At 36.6% G+C, this 19,312-nt stretch overlaps 2 protein-coding genes across 5 annotated transcripts in view; one reads left to right on the forward strand and one right to left on the reverse strand.

Annotated features, from left to right (window-relative positions):
• LOC110878887 (probable DNA-3-methyladenine glycosylase 2) overlaps positions 1 to 6,293 on the reverse strand; it is a 51,675-nt gene extending 45,382 nt beyond the window's left edge. Inside the window, exons 1-2 of one of the 2 annotated variants that reach the window (XM_022127276.2) lie at positions 4,977 to 6,292; positions 3,535 to 3,814 (exon numbers count right to left, since the gene is read on the reverse strand). In XM_022127276.2, coding sequence (XP_021982968.1) covers positions 3,796 to 3,814; positions 4,977 to 6,100 — 1,143 coding nt within the window. In that variant the 5' untranslated portion in view covers positions 6,101 to 6,292 and the 3' untranslated portion in view covers positions 3,535 to 3,795. Of the gene's footprint in view, positions 1 to 3,534; positions 3,815 to 4,976 lie in introns of those variants that run through there. The other variant, XM_022127277.2, reaches the window with a different exon arrangement.
• Positions 6,294 to 9,757: 3,464 nt separating this feature from the next.
• On the forward strand, positions 9,758 to 19,312 carry LOC110878886 (nucleolar protein 6). Of its 3 annotated transcripts, none has more exons than XM_022127275.2 (27): positions 9,758 to 9,895; positions 10,874 to 11,127; positions 11,222 to 11,383; positions 11,959 to 12,124; positions 12,217 to 12,333; positions 12,437 to 12,567; positions 12,658 to 12,817; positions 12,927 to 12,994; positions 13,091 to 13,189; positions 13,298 to 13,413; positions 13,488 to 13,662; positions 13,740 to 13,847; positions 13,928 to 14,003; positions 14,098 to 14,241; positions 14,366 to 14,476; positions 14,930 to 15,042; positions 15,121 to 15,203; positions 15,271 to 15,395; positions 16,987 to 17,107; positions 17,239 to 17,376; positions 17,449 to 17,545; positions 17,636 to 17,761; positions 17,868 to 17,960; positions 18,053 to 18,158; positions 18,539 to 18,672; positions 18,748 to 18,834; positions 18,954 to 19,312. In XM_022127275.2, the coding sequence occupies exons 2-27, from the start codon at positions 10,969 to 10,971 to the stop codon at positions 19,065 to 19,067; spliced, it is 3,129 nt and encodes a 1,042-aa protein (XP_021982967.1). In that variant the 5' UTR covers positions 9,758 to 9,895; positions 10,874 to 10,968; the 3' UTR covers positions 19,068 to 19,312. The 3 variants fall into 3 exon arrangements, with proteins under 3 accessions (XP_021982967.1, XP_035833510.1, XP_021982965.1); XM_035977617.1 differs by having other exon boundaries at positions 9,790 to 9,948; positions 14,098 to 14,235; XM_022127273.2 differs by having other exon boundaries at positions 9,791 to 9,948.

Below are 19,312 nucleotides of genomic sequence, written 5' to 3' on the forward strand. Positions count from 1 at the left end.
GAGAAGAGAGAGAGAGTGGTTGCAGTTAGGGTGAGGTCATGAGGGTGGCGTTTGTGTCTGGTTTTTTTATAGAAAGAAAGACAACGGTGGTGTGGTACTTTGGTGGTAGAAGTGAAGGTGCTTGAGAAAGTGGTTTCTGTAGAGATTTATTGGATTTGTTTTATGGTTCGGCAGTTTTCAATTAATAATTAGTAGAATAAAGCAAAATATTGGTGAGGAGTGATGCCAGCTATGAGTTGCCATCTCTATAATGCTTTGTTTTTTGTTTATTTTTATTGAAAGGTTATTTAGATTCGGTGTAGACACCAAAATTTGAAAGAGAAAATTGTAATACTCCATTTAATCCAATATAATTCGAAACGATTTCCAGATTAATTTTGATGATGCGTTGAAAGGCTATAAATGCTTGAGCATAGTATCCATATATACTTTATTTATATAACTTTATTAAATTAACACAAGTAGATTCAATTACCGACTTTACATCGAGATAGTTGGTAAACGGGCAACAAGTTGCGCCGCTATCCTTTTTGAGGTATGCTAACATCTAACCCATACTCTATTTATATAACTTTATTAAAATAGGCATGCTACTAACAATAATATTTTCAAAAACTTATATGAATTTCAAACGTTAAACAAATTGTTTAATTTTACTTTTAAGACTTATTATGTTAGAAAAATAATTTAAATAAAGGATACTTACATACGTATAAATAGATTTAACTATAACACATAAATAGTTTTAACTATAACACGTAGAACAATCATGACGAACTCAACCGCTTATGGGTGAACAACATTGCTGCTAGTACTGTATTGGTGTTTCCTTTGATGTTTTTTGGCAAGCGAAACTAATAATGTCCAAACTCTTGCTACGATGCGTGGGAAAAACAACCACATTTCCGCCGTGAAACGCGAGGGAAAATATAGTTCCCATTATTTCACAAATTATCGACCCCGCATCTAAACACTATATATCTACCCCGCATTCCCATTACGTATGTTCAAATCTTCATATATTCACCAAGCATTAATTGAGAAAAATGGTTTCCCCTTCAATTTGCTTTATGCTTAGTTCAATTTGTTTTATGCTTAGTTCTCTTGTATGTTCTGCTTTGTTGATGGTTACTAGACTATTATTAGTTTATGTATGCATTTGGTACAACTGACTATTGCATCTCCATGACTTCTCTATTTGGATTACATTCATTTCTTTCTCTACTGGCACTCTTCTTTCTTTCTCTATAACGTCGTTCTTTCTCTCTCTAAACATCAGAAGCTCTTTGTTTTCTCTCCACTCCTTTCAGCGTACGCTGTGCTTTGTTGAAGGTTACCAGATTATTATTAATTTATGTATGCATTTGGTACAATTGATTATTGCATCTCCATAACTTCTCTATTTGGATTATTTTCATTTCTTTCCCTTCTCACACTCTTCTTTCTTTCTCTATAGTTCTTTCTCCCTCTAAACATCTGAATCTCTTTATTTTCTCTCCACTCCTTTCGGCAAATTGCTTGTTTTATAAAATGGACTTTTACTCCTTTCTAATGGTTATATGTGTCCTATATTGCCAAATTTGTTATCTTTAGCATACTAGTTTATTACTATAACAAAACAAATAAGTAGGTTGTTGAAATTTTGGTGTAGAAAATGGTCATTTGAAAACGGTTTTAAACGTGTTTTAACTTTACCACTAAAAATAAAAGAGTAAAATGCACGGATAGTCCCTGTGGTTTGTCAAAGTAACACCCTTAGTCCCCAACTTTTAAAAATTACACTCGTGCTCCCTATGTTTTGCTCGGTTGTTACTCAGATGGTCCCTAGAGTGGATGACAATTAGTTTTCTCTGTTAAATGTGTGCGAAATGACTATATTACCCCTAACCGATTAAAAAACAAAAAAGATATAAAGATTGGTGGCTCCCTAATCTTCTTCCTCTCACTCTCTCTTAAAATACATCACCACCTGCACCTTAAACCTACAACCACCACCTCCACCGTCACCTTCAGCCGACCACCATGAACATTAGTATCCGGTTCACAATGAACCCCGCATAATCCCGTGAACAAACAACCGTCTTACAATATCTGCATATCGAAGATCTTCGAGATTCGAAGTGTATTTTAGACGTGCTAAAGCCTTAATTCCTACCTCCTGTCAGGTAAATATTGTATAATTAATCAGTTAACAGACATCTTAATCCATATATCATATATTAATATTCTAATTTATAACAACTTTTTATAGCACTAAAATAATCAATAATCAATATGAACAGATTGATTCCACAGATCTAAAGACAAACCCTAATTGTAATAATTGTCAATAGATTGGGGATTTATGATTATATGGGTTTAAAGACAGTGAAAAAGGTTGACTAAATCCTTGGAGAGTTGACCCTTGTTGACAAAACATTGAACGGAGTTAGAGATAGAACCCTTGGCGCCGTGGAGAGCTCCGGCGTCTTTATCGAGGAGCCAGACATTGGAACCGGCAACCGTCGCAAGTTGAGCTATGCCGGAGCCCACCTGTCCAGTGCCGATCACTCCGACAACCTTGAATTCCGCCATGTAGTCACTGTTGAATACCGATTTTATCACTTAGCGCACGACTGCCTGTTTATTTTTGGAAGATAGCATTAAAGTCACCGATTAGTTGGGAATTGTACACATGAAATATGGGGTGGTGGGCTTAATGTGAAGGTGGAGGTGGAGGTTGTGGGTTTAAGGTGTAGGTGGTGATGGATTTTAAAGAGAGGGGAAGAAGATGAGGGGGCCGCTAATCTTTATATCTTTTTTAGTTTTTTTAATTGGTTAGGGGTAATTTAGTCATTTCGTGACACATTTAACAGAGAAAACTAATTGTCATCCACTCTGGGGACCATCCGAGTAACAACCTAACAAACCATAGGGAGCACGAGTGTAATTTTTAAAACTTAGGGACTAAGGGTGTTACTTTGACAAACCACAGGGACTATCCATGCATTTTACTCAAAATAAAATTAAGCATTTTAAATAAACACTGATGAGAGAATTCATGTACTTTGTTCGAGCTCGAAAAAATGTGTCCGTTTAACTTGACGATAAGCAATGTGAATACTATTTTAACCATGAAAAACGAGCTCACTAAACCTAATGCAAATGACTAACTTCTAAACCATAAAAATTGATTTGTAAATGGACCGCAAATGACTAACTTCTAAACCATAAATATTGATTTGTAAATGGCCATATATTGGAATTGGTATGGGTATACTATTTAGAAAATAATTAACATATATATTTCGGATTTAAAAAAACACATGCCTCTCAAAATCACGGGCTCTGTACGGTGGTCCTCTCCGCACACCATAAAGGTGGCCAAACCTGGTTTTTTGGAACCAGGCCGGGTTGAAAACCAGATCGTCGGGCCCAAACCGGTTTTATTACACCTCTAGTACATAATTTCAGTCTACATAAGGACGACATTTTGGACCTTATGCAAATTGCAACACTTTTAACTGTATAATAAGACATTTATCAGTCCATGGATCCAACGGTTAAGAATAGACATGTGTCTGTTATTGCCACCTCTAGCATAAATAGTTATTCGTTTTTGGCAAACAAACACTTTCTAAAAAAAATAATAACTGAAAAATTTAGGGCTATTGAATTGTGTGTGACAAATCCATTTACAATACCAAAATAATCCATTTGATGAGATGAACACACCTCCTGCCAATTATCTTCATAAGTTGGCTGTAACTCAATACAATACATGATATTATTTCACCTGATGCAATCGCCATTTCATTACCCCCAAATACAAGCCCTGCAAAAATAGGCACCCGTTTATATATACATAACTCTATGAAGTTTACTACTACTCAGTAGGCTTTGTTTGTATAAATCTAACTTCACTACAATGCTATATCTAAGTTTTTTTTTAACAGATCGAGTGCATGCATTAACATATACTTCCAGATAAACTCGACCCATAACCTTTTTTATTAACTTGAATTATTTTACCCATCCATTTGACTCCTTAGAGAAAAATGTAACACAGGTCGCCCCATTCATAAGTAAATGGTTCGAAATTTTATTTCTGTTGCTTGATGAGGAATTGCATCAATATGCATAGAATAAGCAAACTTAAAGTTATACATTCATAATAACTAATAACTATCTAATAATAACAAAGAAAATTCTCATAACTTGACAATATGTTCTGAATAAACACTGTCCTTACTATTTTCACTGTACAGATAAATATAAACGTATATCTAAACAATGTTATAATAAGTTTTCAAATAATAAAGTTTTAAAATTAGAATTCATTTCAGGTCATGGACATGGATCAATTGAATTAACATAAATAGATATTTGGGCTTTTCAAGTTGATGAAAACCAACAGGTGGTTTGGTTTGTTAGTCAAGATAGCAACAACTAACAAGTCGTATCGTAGTCAACGCATTTCATATATAGTGAGTTCTCTGGCAACAGACCCCAGAGGAAACACCCTACATGTTTTCTTTCTAATCAATATGTCATGCGCCTAAAATCTAGGGATACATTATTAAGTTTAACTTACCCTAAGTTTATATATTTGTTGATTGTCATGTCTAATTACGTCTCCCAAGCCTAAGTTTATATATTTGTTGATTGTCATGTCTAATAGAAAACTTACCCTAAGTTTATATATTCGAATTACGTCTCCCAAGCCTAGCTAGAATCTGCTAAAACGAATACCTATAAACTATACTACCATATGCAAGCTATCTTTCTACCCTCCAACAAAGACACAACACGAAGCATATCTATTTAATTCCGAATAAGCTAATAGAAAACTTACCCTAAGTTTATATATTTGTTGATTGTCATGTCTAATTAACTCAGCATTATAATGCATCATTTACATAAACATCCGAGCATAAATACAGACACCACGTACATATATATAACCAATTAATAAATTAAAGTATCAGAATAACAACCCGAGATTCCCAATGCTATTAATCGGTTCCAAAAGCTGCAACTGTAGCTGCTGCTGCTGCTGTTGTTGTTGCGTTTGCGCCTGTTCAGACTGCCCGACCCGCTGCTGCCCACCAATCCCATTACTCCCCAAACCCGCCGCACCCGCTCCATTACCCGAACCACCCTTCCCCTCCACAAACCGCCACATATACCACGCCCCCACCGACCTATAGGGGCGCCACTTCCCACACAGCTCCTCCATCTGCGACGGCCTCGGCAACTCATCCAACATATTCAAAAGCTGCACTCCTTTCCTCACCCCCAAATCACTAACCGGCAAAACATCTGGTCTATGCAACGAAAATATCATAAACATATGCACCGACCACGACCCGATCCCCTTAACCATCGACAACATAGTAAAAAGCGACCTATCATCCATTTTCACCACTAACTCATCCGACAAAATCCCACTATTATACTTATTAGCAAGGTCATATAGATAACTCGCCTTACGCCCCGAAACCCCAATCTGTTTAAGCTGTTGAGTAGTTAAACTAAGTACGGTTTCAGGAACGACACCGTTTTCACCACCACATAAGTTTACAAAACGAGTGTATATAGATGTACCTGCTTTATACGCAAGTTGTTGATACAAAATACTTTTCGTTAGGGCAAGAAACGGTGGTTGATTTGAGTCGAATGACGGTGGGGGGTGGTTGTCGATGACGTCAGCGAGAAGAGGGTCGGTGGATCGGAGGTGGTTTATAGCGGCGGAGATCTCGCCGGGGGCGGATAAGGGTTTGATGACTTTTGGGATGTTTGGGGATGATCGGGAAGGGTTTCGACGGCGGTTTTTGGTTGCGGTGGTGGGTGTGGGGGTGGTGGTGGAGATGACGATGGCGGAGGCGTCGGCTTCTGCGATGGTGGTGGATTGGGGTTTGAGTTGTACGGTTGTGGTGGTGATTGTGGGTGGTGATGAGAGTTTGCGGATTTTTTGGGGGCGGATTGGGATTTTGGAAGGGTTTGAAGGGGTAAGTTGGGAAATGGAAGATGTTAAAGATGGTTGTTCCTCCGGTGGTGGTTGAGAATGGGGTGGTGAGGGTTGTTGATTGAGTGGGGGTTGGGGATGGGGTTGTTCCATTTAGGGGGGTTGTTTTTGGTTATTGGATTTAAAGGGTTGTTGGGTGGTGGTGGTGGCCGGAGACGGCGGTGGGGAGGAATGCGCCGGTGAGTTACTGTTGCCGGTAGGAATGGATCAGGGGCGGTGAGTGTGGAAGGGTTAAGAATATAAGAACGATATAAGTGGAAGTTTCGTTTACAATAAGGGCATGTTTGGGGTTCCTTTTTTTGAGAAAAAAAGACTTTTGAAAGGAAAAAGGACTTTTCCAAAGTGTTTGGCTTTCCTTTTGAAGGCCTTTTAAAGGCAAAAGTCCTTTGAAGTTTCCAAAAGTCAGGAAATCCTGACTTTTTTTTCCCAAAAGTCCTTTTCAATAAGTTGAAAATAAGCTAAGCCAAACATGCACTAAATGTGCCCAAACATGAAACAAGATAACTTATTTTCAAACTTCTTTCTAAACGAATCTAACGTTCAGTGAACAGTTCGTGAACTGTTCAGTGAGAAGTTCGTTTATGTTCGTTCGATAAGCTTAACGAACGAACACGAACAAAAAATTTCGTTCGATAAGCTTAACGAACGAACACGAACAAAGGTCTCGTTCGTTCGACTGCGTTCGTGAACGTTCGGTAATATGTTCGTTTGTGTTCGGTTTTTTATGTTTATTTTTCTAAAAGTTTTTAATGTTTTATTAATTTTTTACTTTCCCTCAATATGTATTTCCCTCTCTCTAGCCCTCTCCCTCTTTGATATCACGCTCCTTCATTCAGCCTATCTCCAATCGATTGAATCCAATATCATCCATCCTTTCAATCTTTAAATGGTTATATTTAACTACTTTCTTTGTGTACAATGTTTAAGATTAACGGTGCATTTTTTAATTTTCAAAATTAAAGTTCATTTGTGTTTGTTTGCGTTCGTGGTTAGTGTTCACGAACTGTTCGCGAACAACCAAAATTCCTTAACGAACGAACACGAACACAAACTTCTGTTCGTCATGTGTTCACGAACATCCAAGTTTCCTTAACGAACAAACACGAACATAACCTTGTTTGTGTTCGTTCGGTTCATTTACAGCCCTATAATTATATTATACTTTTATAATTTTGCAACTTTGATAATAAAAAATCAAATTAGAAAGTGAATAAGGCGCCCATAGCATCATAGCCTAGTGACATTTTGGTGGTGAGATAAGACTTATGACAATTAGGTCATGGGTTCGATTCCCACAAGGGGTTTTTTTCCTAAATTATTGGGTTTCCTCTTGAATTGGTGTATAGGCATTATTGCCTATTGGAGATGGATAGGATCGGGTGGTTTCGCTAGTGGCACAATGATACTCTAGTGATTCGTCAGTGATCCAAATTTGCCGTTAAAAAAATGGATAAGGCTATTGTTATTGTTTGTAATTAACCTGAAAATAATCATGATTATAAAAAACTATATCTTTCATGCTATCTGAATTTACGATAATATAACTTCATATAAAAAAAAATATATCCTTATTGTTCGTTTAAACTTTGATAATCCATAATCAAAGTAAAAAGTGGATAAGGTTATTATTTGTCCATTTTGATTCTAATACCTGCTATAGGTGTCATGGTATTTGAGTTTACGACATAAAGAACTATTTTCCTATTGTTCGTTTAACTTTCAAAGTAGTAAACCAACACATCAAAATTCAATCCTTCACTATTATCGCTATCAACATATGTTATCTTACCATTTAAGTACTTCTTTCCTAGATAATCCAAAAATTGATCTCCATGATAAACGTTAAGTGTACATAACTTTGATTGATCGACTATAAACATTAATAAACAACTGATCCAATGAATTTGAATGACAAATTGCTTGGAGAAATCAATTTTATACAACAAAAAACTTATGGTTTAAATCATCAAGATCAATGTGATCATCTTCACCATGAATTCGCCAATACATATCTGCCATTACTTGTATCGATCGACTGATGCATGAAGAACAAAAGAAATTAGGGGTTTCTCTGGAGTCTGGAATTACAGACGAGAAACGATATAGGGGTCGCAACAAGAAATTTTATATATTGGGGATTTTTAGGGCAAAGTTACTAATCTACCCTTCACACAAACGGTCAAAGTCGGTCAATCTAACAAAAGTTAGGCCGGAGGACCTAATGTGTAGTTAGGGGTGTGAATTTCTGACACGACCAAAAAACAAGACATGAACCTAACACGAAATTCGTGGGTTTATGTTTAGTCTAAATTGGTTCCGGTCAGTTTCAGGTTGAGCCCGTGAACTCGTTTAGCTAAATGGGTCATGTTCGGGTCAACCCGTTTAACCCATTTATAGTATATTTTATTTTTATACAATATGTTTTGGGTGTATATTTTATACATAATTGTAACTTAAAAAGAAAGATTGATATAAAATTTTATAATTAAAATAAAATTGTTTTATATACATTTGTGGTTTTTTTAGTAAAATTTTAATTTTAATATATTAATTTGTGTTTGTTTAGTAAAATTTTATTTGTAATATATTAATTTGCAAAAAAAAAATTAAAAAATTTGAAAATTCGGGTTGAACGGGTCGTGTTCAGGTCAATCCGCTAATATTCTGGTCGTGTTCGGATTCATATATACCCGACCTGTTTAGCATCCCTATGTGTAGCGCTTCTATAAAATAGGAGACTCAACAAACAAAATTTAGAGAATAAGATCGCAGCTTAATACCGAGTTCTTTCTTCATAAGTGCAAATTGCAGTTTACTTTTTGAACAACCTAAACCTGTAACGACTCACTATTAGAGCATTCACATCCAATCCATCAAATTATACATACATTCCACTAAGGTTAAACGTAATGGGGCGCGAGAAAGGGCCATAGCGCCGCTATGGCGCCAAGAACACCGCCCCCCGGGGCGCCATGACCAAAAAAAACCAAATGGCGTTAAAAATTTCGCGGCGCGAGAAAGGGTTTAAATGTTCTGCATTTTCCAGTTTGGTCCCTGCATTTTACACTTTGGTCCCTGCATTAAAACACTTTGGTCCCTGCATTTTACACTTTGGTCCCTGCATTTTACACTTTGGTTATGATGGGTAGGGGCTTTATGACTACGGGCTCTAGTGATATAACGCCCCCGTGTGACGTGGCACGACACGTGTCGCATAACGCCCCACAAGGGGCTTTATGACTACACATGGCCTAAAAAACAACTCCTATATCAATATATTTCCACTAAAAACAAATACTTTTTCTCTCTCCTTTCAATTAAATAATATTATCATTACATTTTTCTCTAACTTCCACTCACAACCACTTTCAAAATATATTAAAAAATTATAACGGGTGAACAGTGTCCCCCCAAATATATACAGATGAACAGTAACATTTTCTCTTTCCTCTACTCACAACCACTTTTTATACCCTTTATAATATAAAACCCCTCCTCATATAATTTGATGGTTAGGATGTGAATGCTCTAACATGGCAAAGTAGTTGACAAAGGAAGAACTTAAAAAAAAAAAAGAAAAAAACTAGAATAAATAGGCTTGGGTTAGCTACACCTTAAAAACCCAATAACTCAACAAATGAAGTAAACACAAATAAAAGGGCCCAATATATAAATCTGAGTTAAAATTCTTAGCCGAACATGCCCTGAGACTTTTTGAGAGCTGCTTGTAACTTTTTTTTTTAAAACAAAATTACCAAATTACCCCACATTTGCCCTACACATGTCTGCTGTGTTTCTTTTCTCCACAGCCGCCAACATTTGTTCTCCACAGCGACCCAGGATCGTACAGTCCCAGTTCCGGTCATCGCTTTCACGTCCCCTGCTCAGGTCATTGATCTTATCTGTCCGCGAGAAAGCTTTTTGATAACTCTTACCGAATTGTAAGTTGAAGTGATGACAATACATGATGTTTCTGTTGTGGGCTTTAATGGTTATTCAAATGCTATTAATGTTACTTAAGAGGTTTTCAGTCGATTATTTGCCTTATTGCTGATTCGTTAAGGTGCTCAATACAGTGTTCTCTAAATGCTAAGATTAGCAATCACATAACTGCTATTTTTGTTTTCTTACATAGTTAGATTGAGACTCAGCGTATCATGTGTATGTTAGATTGAGACTCCGTTTTTTAATCTGATGAAATACATTTAGATTAGGAATGTTGATCTTGTATATGTATAATAATACTTATAAAAGAATGTCCCTTTTAGTCATTTTATATGAATAAACTAAGGTAAACACTTTTTAAAAAACAACTTATTGACTTATTGGCTTTTCCTACTCCATAAGCTAATCCAAACACTTTTTTGAAAACTTATTTTCAAAAAGTCATAACTCAATAAGGGTATGTGTAGTGGGGCGCCATCTCACCTCATAAAGCCCCATAAGGCCCTTGAACACCATTACGGGGGGCTTTATGAGGGCGCTATAAATGAAAATGGGGGTATGGCGCGATAATTTTCACGGCGTTTTGATTGTTTGCATTTTCCACTTTGATCCCTCATTTTACACTTTGGTCCCTGCATTAAAACACTTTGGTCTCTGCATTTTACACTTTGGTCCCTGCATTTTACACTTTGGTTATGATGAGGTAGGGGCTTTATGACTACGGGCAACGCCCCATAAAGCCCCTGTGTGACGTGGCACGACACGTGTCGCATAACGTCCACAAAAGGGCTTTATGACTACACATGGCCTAAGCGCTAACAAAAAGTCTTTTTTTTTTAGTTAAATAAGCTTAGCCAAACAAGCCCTAGGTATCTTCTTCTTCTGTGTAATACTGTTACTGTTCTTTCATCTTTGCCACAGCCGCCAGCTAGGACGACGGGAAATAAACCACTCATCTTCTTTCATACAAATTGCACCAAATCCTACGCACTCCAACGTTCCTTGGCTCCACCACCATGGCTGCCGTCGAGGAGTACACAGATACCCTCAACTTAAAGGTAGCTGAGCTATTGAAAGAAGTCCAACTCGATTACTCATCATCAACCACTAAAACCGTTGATGATGCTGTTTTATCTATCAAAGAATGCATCAATAAAATCCCCGAAGATACACAGGTCCTTAAACCCTAAACCCTAGACCTCAAGTTTGCATTTTTAATGACTTATTTAAATACAGGAAATTAATTTGTTGTTTTTGTGAATTTGGTAGGTTACGGCTGATTTGGCGCCGAAATTTGTTAGAGATATTGGTGCAGACAAAGTTGAGTTTAGGTTTAAGCGGCCAAAATCGATTCAAATCGGTGGAAGTTATTCGTTTCAGTGTGTGGTGAAGCCTGATGTGAATGTTGATCTTTACATTCAATTGCCCAAGGTAATTTTTTTATATTGGTGCTGATACTAATTACTAAGTAGTGGTTGTGAGTTCATGTGATGTACTGCTGGAGAAAGTTATATGCATAAGTATGTCAATTTGTTGTAGAGACGCGGATCAAATGTAACCGTAATTAGCTCTATCTATGGCAAAGTTCGTGTTAATTCAATATGTCGAGTTCTCGGTGCAACACTAGATGGGCTCATAGTAGTTAAAGCGCAAACAAGCCGCTAAGGACTGCACGGCGCAAAAACCAGGGCACAACAGCACAATAAAAAGTATATAATAGGCATAAAAATTATGATTTGATACTATTGTAGAAATATAATAATAAAAACACTGTTTTCTTTCAAATTGGAGTCGAAAAAAAGAATTTGGTTTTAAAGTAGTTTTAGGCTTGGTGAAGCCTGGTTTAGGCTTGTGATAGTCCTGTACAAGCTGGTTCAATCCAATTCAGGACGGTTTGGTGCATGGATTGACTGAAACCTGAAGCGTTCACTTGGGGGTTCGCCTTGCATCTGTTTGAGGTGACTAGGTCTCGCCTTTTAATTGACAGCTATGTGTTTGGGTTTCAGGAGTGCTTCCATGAGAAAGACTTCTTGAATCATCGGTACCATGGAAAAAGATGCCTGTATCTCTGCATTATTAAGAAGTATCTGGAATCTTCTTCTGTAGCTCAAAAAGTAGAATGGTCCTTCTTTCAAAACGAGGCCAGAAAACCTATTCTTGTTGTCTACCCTGGTCAGTAACTTGATTTACACAATTCTTTTAATGGCAACTCCGTGTGTAATACTTATCTGAAAGAAATATATATATTTTTTTGTATACTGTAGCTTTGAAATCTGCTGGACTTCCAGGACTTTCTGTAAGGTTAATTCCAACAGCAGAATCTCGTTTTAATGTCCAAAAGTTGAACATAGAGCGCAACAATCTTCATACCTTGAGCGAAGGTAGCACTTATTATTCTTTGAATACATATTAAATCCTTTATACCTTTTATCCATCTGAATTTTGTGAATACTCTCAAATAATTAATTTTTATGTGCTCTTAAGGTGTTTCTGAGGCTACACCTATGTACAACAACAGTGTATTGGAGGACATGTTTATGGAACAAGGTGCAGAATTTATTAAAACGACATTTACAGGATGGAAGGCTTTACAGGAGGCTTTAGTTTTGCTTAAGGTATGATGACATTCCATGTGAATTTTAAACTGTTAATACACTGTACCCATGATATCGTGAACAAAATTTAGGTTTATTTTATTGATTTAGGTATGGGCTCGACAAAGAAGTTCTTTGAACACTCATGATTCGGTAAATGGGTACCTTATCTCGATCATAATGGCATACCTTGCTTCAGAATCTGGTAAAGCTCGTCTAAACAAGGCAATGACAGTAATGCAGATCTTTCGTATCACATTGGACTTTATTGGTATGTGTGTTTCTTAAAAATGTTTTGTAATAGATTATAACCTTTAGGGTGTTATTTGCAATGACCGTAAAAGTTATATTGTTAATATACTGTTTATTGGGTTTGGCAGCCTCTTCTAAGTTGTGGGGCAACGGGATTTTCATCAAACCTCAGGGAGGAAGTGATATGTCGAAGGAGGTATGCTATTGCCATTGGCATTCTCATTTTTTTGATTTTTTGTTATTTTATGTATGTATCAAAGTTGCTGAATATTTGACTTTTTTTATTTTGCAGGACAGAAAGAAATATGTAAAGTATTTTCCTGTGGTTTTATGTGATTTATCAGCTCATTTCAATTTAGCGTACCGAATGACAATGGGTGGTTTGAATGAGGTATCTATGGTTATCAGGACAACCTTTGTTATATGTTCTACAAAGACAAAAGGCATTTCTATTTTCTCCACTGTTTTTATTTTACTTTTATACTTTTTTGTATTTCAGCTTCAAGCAGAGGCTGCTTTGGCGCTTAGGTGTATCGATAAATGTAAAGAGGGAGGTTTTGTTGAGCTATTTATGACCAAGGTTGACTTTCCTGCAAAATTTGACTATTGTATGAGGTAATGCGATCATCACTGACATAGTCTACTTATTTGGAAAATTTTGTTAACATTTTATATATGTGTTTATATAGATTAAACTTGAAGGGGAAGACTGAAGTCTCTGCACAAGGGTTCTGTTTGGATAATGAATGCTGGAGACTATACGAGGACAAGGTACATTCTTTGCTTAAAGAAGGCTTAGGAGACAGAGTAAAGTCTGTACGCGTGACATGGCAGAATGCAACATCGACACGGTGTATCAACGATGTATGTGATTTCATGTTTGTGAATATATGGCATGTTTTCATATGCATTCAAACTACTGACGAAATTTGAAATTTTAGGGTTTAGCAGAGCTTGACAAAGAGCCGTTAACGGTTGGAATTTCTCTCAGCTTGCCAGACGCGTATGATCAGTACACTAGGGGTCCATTTTTTGGGAATAAAGAAGAGGCATGTGTTCTTGCATGTTAATCTTATACTTATACATGTGTCTGTTGATACATACTACTAGTATTAACTTCTATCTACAGGCTTTGAAGTTTCGGAAGTTTTGGGGAGATGTGGCCGAGCTGTACCAATTTAAAAGTGGTACAAGGGAATGCGTTTGTAAGTAATGTGCTTCCAATTGTTACCACTTTTTAGGCTTTTTTTATTTTTTTTATTTTTACTGTTTTTTTATTTATATATTTTATTTTCATAGTCTGGGAGTGTAAGCCTGCAAAGAGATATCTTATCATAAAAAACGTCACCGAGTATGTGCTTAAGCGACATCTATCCTTGGCAGAAGATAAGATTATGCATGCTGTTGATCAACTTGATTTCTCATTGGCTTGTGAAGATGGAGGTATTTTAAAGAGTTATTTCATACACCATTTGTAGATCTGTTGGTACTTTTTAGAGACAAATATTACATATTTACATGTAAGTTTGTTGGATTTTAAGTGATTGAAGTTCATCATGCAATACAGATCTGGCTTCTGATGGAAGTTTGCTTGAAAGTTTCGGTACTCTATCTAAGCGTCTACGTCTTCTGAGTGATGTTCCTTTGGCAATCTCCAGTGTGCAGCCCCTGGACTCAGGTTTAATACTATCTGTTGAGTAGTTATATTAGTTTGTCATCTAATAAAGACACTAAACATCGAGACCACTTGCATACAATTAATTAGAGACTGAAACTGAATATTGAGACTCTTGCATATGGTTGATTAGAGACTAAATACTGAGACCACTTGCATTCAGTAATTGATATTCGAACATATTAGTATGGCCATGTTTATCTTGATCCAGTATTGTTAGATAAAGCAATCTAATAGGTTGTAACTTGTAAGCATTATTACACACTTCACGTCAGTTTCAAACCCGTTTGTCCCATTTGGCCTGTTTATTTTTTAAGCAAGTATTTTGAAATTTATGCATTTGACGTAAAAAATAACTTGAAAACTTGCCACCTGTATGCACTATGCACGTGTGATATTCAATCATCAATAAGTTAAATTTTATATCTTACGCACTATTTTTACGTATATATACAGCTTTCCGCCACACATCAGTTTTTCCTCCTCGACCTCATCCATTGGCTAATGGAACCAAAGCTGGAAATAGAATTAGTTCAACCTGTTTACCATCAATGGAAGTTATGATTCAGGTATGTTAGGTGTTGAATTCGAAGTTGTCAGTGAATAATTGCAGCAATTTATGGACTTAGTTCTTCTTTATACTGTAGTTGGAAGGTTCAGGGAACTGGCCGATGGATGATGCGGCAATTGAGAAAACTAAAGCTGCGTTCCTGCTTAGAATTGGAGAGTGGTAAGTTGATACATTAATATTCTAGTAAAAGTGTTGTTACTGATTGTGTTGCAATAATAATTAATAGCCTTGAGAAGGATTATGGAATGAAATGGTGTCCTTCAGAGGAAGGTGTGGATGTTTTCTTGTCTGGATATGTGTTCCGCCTCAAAATTTTGCATGAAAGGGGCCTCGACTTGTTAAACGGACAAGGTAAGAACAAAGCTTCTTTATCATAAAAAAAGAAAAAAATCAATGAACACTGATTAGGTTGAAATAGGGGTGCAAACGAGCCGAGCCGAGCTTGATAACATATGAAGCTTGAGCTCGAGCTCGTTGGTAGTTTCTCATGATCGAGCTTGGCTCGTTTAGGCTCGTTTAGGCTCGTGAGCTCGATGAGTGAAGCTCGGGCTCGTTTACTAAACAAGCTTATTTTTAGGTTCGGGCTCGGTTCGTAAACAAGTTTAAATAAGCTCGGCTTGGCTCGTTTACTAGACCACTTTAAATAAGGGGTAAATGTTATATTTTAATAAAGCTAACTAGTATTTTGCCCGCCGCGCGTTGCGGCGGCGCGCGACGGGTGGAAACATATACAGTAGTAAGACAAAACACGATTCGTAAAACGCAGTGCGTAAAAGACAATTACAAAAAAAAGTGTAAAACACAAAGGTAGACACAAAGTGTAAAACACAATGCCTAAGACATTTCGTAAAACACAAAGCATTGGCATTTGGAAAAGTAGGAGTTGTAGTCTAGGAGTTACAATTGCAATTTTTTAAAAGTTGGGCGGGTGTAAAAATGGAGTAATAGTGCAAGGGGTAAAAAAGCAAAGTCTAAAAAAGACAGTGTAAAAGTATAGGGGTGCTGGCGAAAATGTGTAAAAGATGAGGGGGTGTTGGTGGAAATATAAAAGAAGAGGGTTGGTGGCGTAACTTTGTAAGAGCTAAGGGGGTGATGGTGGAAAACCAAAGTAGAGGGTTGGTGCTGGCAAAGTTTGAAAGATGAGGTTGTGGTTTTGGAAATTCAAAGCAGAAGGTTTAGGGACTAAATTTGCCATTTTATAAAACTTTAAAGGTAATAAAATCAAAGGGTTAAAATTGCAATATTGTTAAAATACAGGGGCTGGAAGGCAAAGCCGGTGTATTTTAAGATGTAGTATAATACAATTATTTTTCCACGTGTATAGATATTATTATTATATATAATATAAATAAATATATAACTACTTGTCTTCAACTACACGTGTATTTATGAAATTTGAGGGTGTCGGTGGCTATACACCGACTTTCTATTTTAAGATGTAGTATAATATTACACCAAGGCTCGATGAGCCTGACGAGCTTCACATGCTAGGCTTGAGCTCGGGTGAGCTTTATTTTAGGCTTAAGCTCGGCCCGGGATCGATTAGGCTCGGCTCATTTCGAGTATTTTTTCGAGTCGATCTCGAGCAACTCGCTAGTCGCTCGGCTCGTTTGCACCCCTAGGTTGAAATGGGTCGTTAGGGTAAGGGGTGGGTTGGGGTTGACCCACAGACAAGCCTTTTTCGTTTTTATTTTTATAAATAGTAGAAAAACACTTTTAATGCAATATTATTTTGGATCTTTGAATTAAAAAAAACCAAGAAGGTTGTATGCATTAAAATTAGAATTCAAGTGACTTGCAACCTACTATATAGGTTCCCTTTAGCTTAAGTTTCTTTTTATTTCACCATTTCATATAAAAGACAAATATGTAAATGTGTTGAAAATGTGACCCTTAATAATTATGTTCCAATATTAAATGATACGTGTTCTTTCTAATGCAGCTGAGAGTTACCAAGTAAAAAGGGTTTCCCCAACAGACAAATATCTATTTCTGAGAAGTCAGCATTCGAGCATGATTAATGGTCTTGCCGGCCGCTATCCGTTATATGGACCAGTTGTTCAGTAAGCATTGTTTAACATTAAACTCCAATCCCGGTTTTGTCTCAGATCTGAAAACAAAGGACTAAAACAAAGGACTAAATTGATAAGTCTTGTTTTTTTTTTTACTTTTAACTTTGTTTATTACCATGAAGGTTGGCAAAACGATGGGTCGCTGCGCATCTCTTCTCAGCTTCTATCATGGAGGAAGTAATTGAGCTTGTGGTTGCATATATTTTTCAGAAGGCGTTGCCATTTTCTGCTCCTTGCTCACGAATTTCCGGATTTTTAAGGTTTCATCTCTTCTTTTAGTTATCGTTTGGCTTCACTTGTAAAGTGTATATTGAGATACATTCGGTAAACAGGTTTCTGAGACTATTATCTGAACATGACTGGATGTTTACTCCTATGATTGTTGATATAAATGAGGATATGACGCCCGATGATGAAAAAGAGATCAATGTAAGTCATTTACCGAGTGCCAAACTTCTTTATTTATCTGGCTAATCGTGGGAGAATAAATTAGTAGACACGATCTTTAACATTTTACAGGATAAATTCTCGTTAAGTAGAAAAGCTTATGAAGAAGGGGCGGGAAGTATAATATCTGCCATGTACGTAGCCACAGCTTATGATAAGGGATCTGAAGCATGGACCAGCTCATCTCCAAGCATAACAGTGAGTGTTTCTATACCACTTAGTTTTATAAATCTATCATTGTAGAAGCAAGCTTATTTCTTGTGAGATGCGATTTCATAAATATTTTCAACTTTTTATGTGATAGGAGCTCAAAAGATTGGCTGCCTATGCTAAAAGCAGTTCAAACTTGCTGACTAAACTCGTTATGCAAGGTCAGCAAGATTCGTACGGGTGGGAGGTGAGTTCGACTGATTTAATCAATGCGTTATTTATTCTGGGCAAAAATTGAATTTATTGTTAACATCACTGAACATACTGTGTGATCCACAGTGCATCTTTCGGACTCCATTGAACAATTATGATGCAGTCATTCTTCTTCATAGAGACAAACTGCCTCACCCTGAGCGTCTTCTCTTTCCATCTGAACTTAATCAAGGTATAGTTTATCTTCTGAAATATTAGAGGAAGCAATTTTAACCGATTTTCTTGTAGATGGGTCAATTTGGATAATGTCACAACTCCAACGGGATCTAATGGGCCAAGTTTAAAAACTAAACTATAAACATAATTTGTCGAGCATGTCAATTGGTTTAAAAGTCACCAAACTAGTCGTCATTCTTTTTAATCGTTTTATTTAAACAACTTATTACATAGCTTATGTTGTAATACAATTTACATTTACATTAATAATATATAATAACAAAAAAGAATTCAGATAGAAAAGTACCTTTTTGACCCCAAACCCATTTTGACTCCCACTCATTTATCACCTCTATGCAACACAAGTATTTCTCATCAGAAACATGTACTATGCAGGAAAGCTTGTGGCACAAGGAAATGCAAGCAAGACTTTTCAGCCTTACTTGTTGACCAAGGGTAGCACAAAGGATCTTCAAGATCAGTTATATATCAACTTTGATCCATTGATGTGTTATGTAAAAGATTTGGAGGCAAGTAAACACTTTTCTGCATGATGGTTACTTGGTGCTTATAACTAATCAATACGCCGTCCATTGTTATTGCAGAGTGCTTTTCCCAACACATTCAAGTTGTGGTATGATTCTTTCGGTGGCGATGCCATTGGTCTTACATGGGAAAAAGAGAACTTGAAGGTATTCAATCTTTTAACCCATCTTCATTGTATTAGCTCTCGATTTGAAGTAGTAACATTTATTTCTACTTATGTTAAACATTTGTGAACTGTGAATTGATTATTGTCATATTTTTATAGAAGAGGAAACGAGATGGCGAAGTCACAAAAAACGTGTTGGATACGCTGAAAGATGTTGGTAAAACTGGAAAAGGTTTTGTGAAGAGTGTACATTTGCTGAAAGTGCCAAAGTAGAGCAGATACCACACCAACAGCATAATGTTGTACCAGTTTTGAGATGTTACTGACGTGTCGTGTCAGGTGACATGACATGTCATTGAGTGAAAGGTGTCTAACTAACTAGCAGCCTCGATTTTGATTTTGAGGTGTTACTCATGTGCCAGATGATATGAATTATTTATAACTTATGGACATTGTATATTCTTTTCTTCTTGCTGGTTACGAGGACTCTATTGTTATAGAAATTTTGCTTTTGTTCC

This window comes from Helianthus annuus, chromosome 9, assembly GCF_002127325.2.
Source record: "Helianthus annuus cultivar XRQ/B chromosome 9, HanXRQr2.0-SUNRISE, whole genome shotgun sequence".
Taxonomy (NCBI): Eukaryota; Viridiplantae; Streptophyta; class Magnoliopsida; order Asterales; family Asteraceae; genus Helianthus; species Helianthus annuus.

Bases quoted from the DNA above. Each gene is read 5' to 3' on its own strand.
- LOC110878886 (XM_022127275.2), top strand. From the start codon at position 10,969: ATGGCTGCCGTCGAGGAGTACACAGATACCCTCAACTTAAAGGTAGCT. The intron at 12,818-12,926 runs GTATGTGTGTTT...TGGGTTTGGCAG, and splicing joins TATCACATTGGACTTTATTG to CCTCTTCTAAGTTGTGGGGC. The intron at 18,159-18,538 runs GTATAGTTTATC...TGTACTATGCAG, and splicing joins TCCATCTGAACTTAATCAAG to GAAAGCTTGTGGCACAAGGA.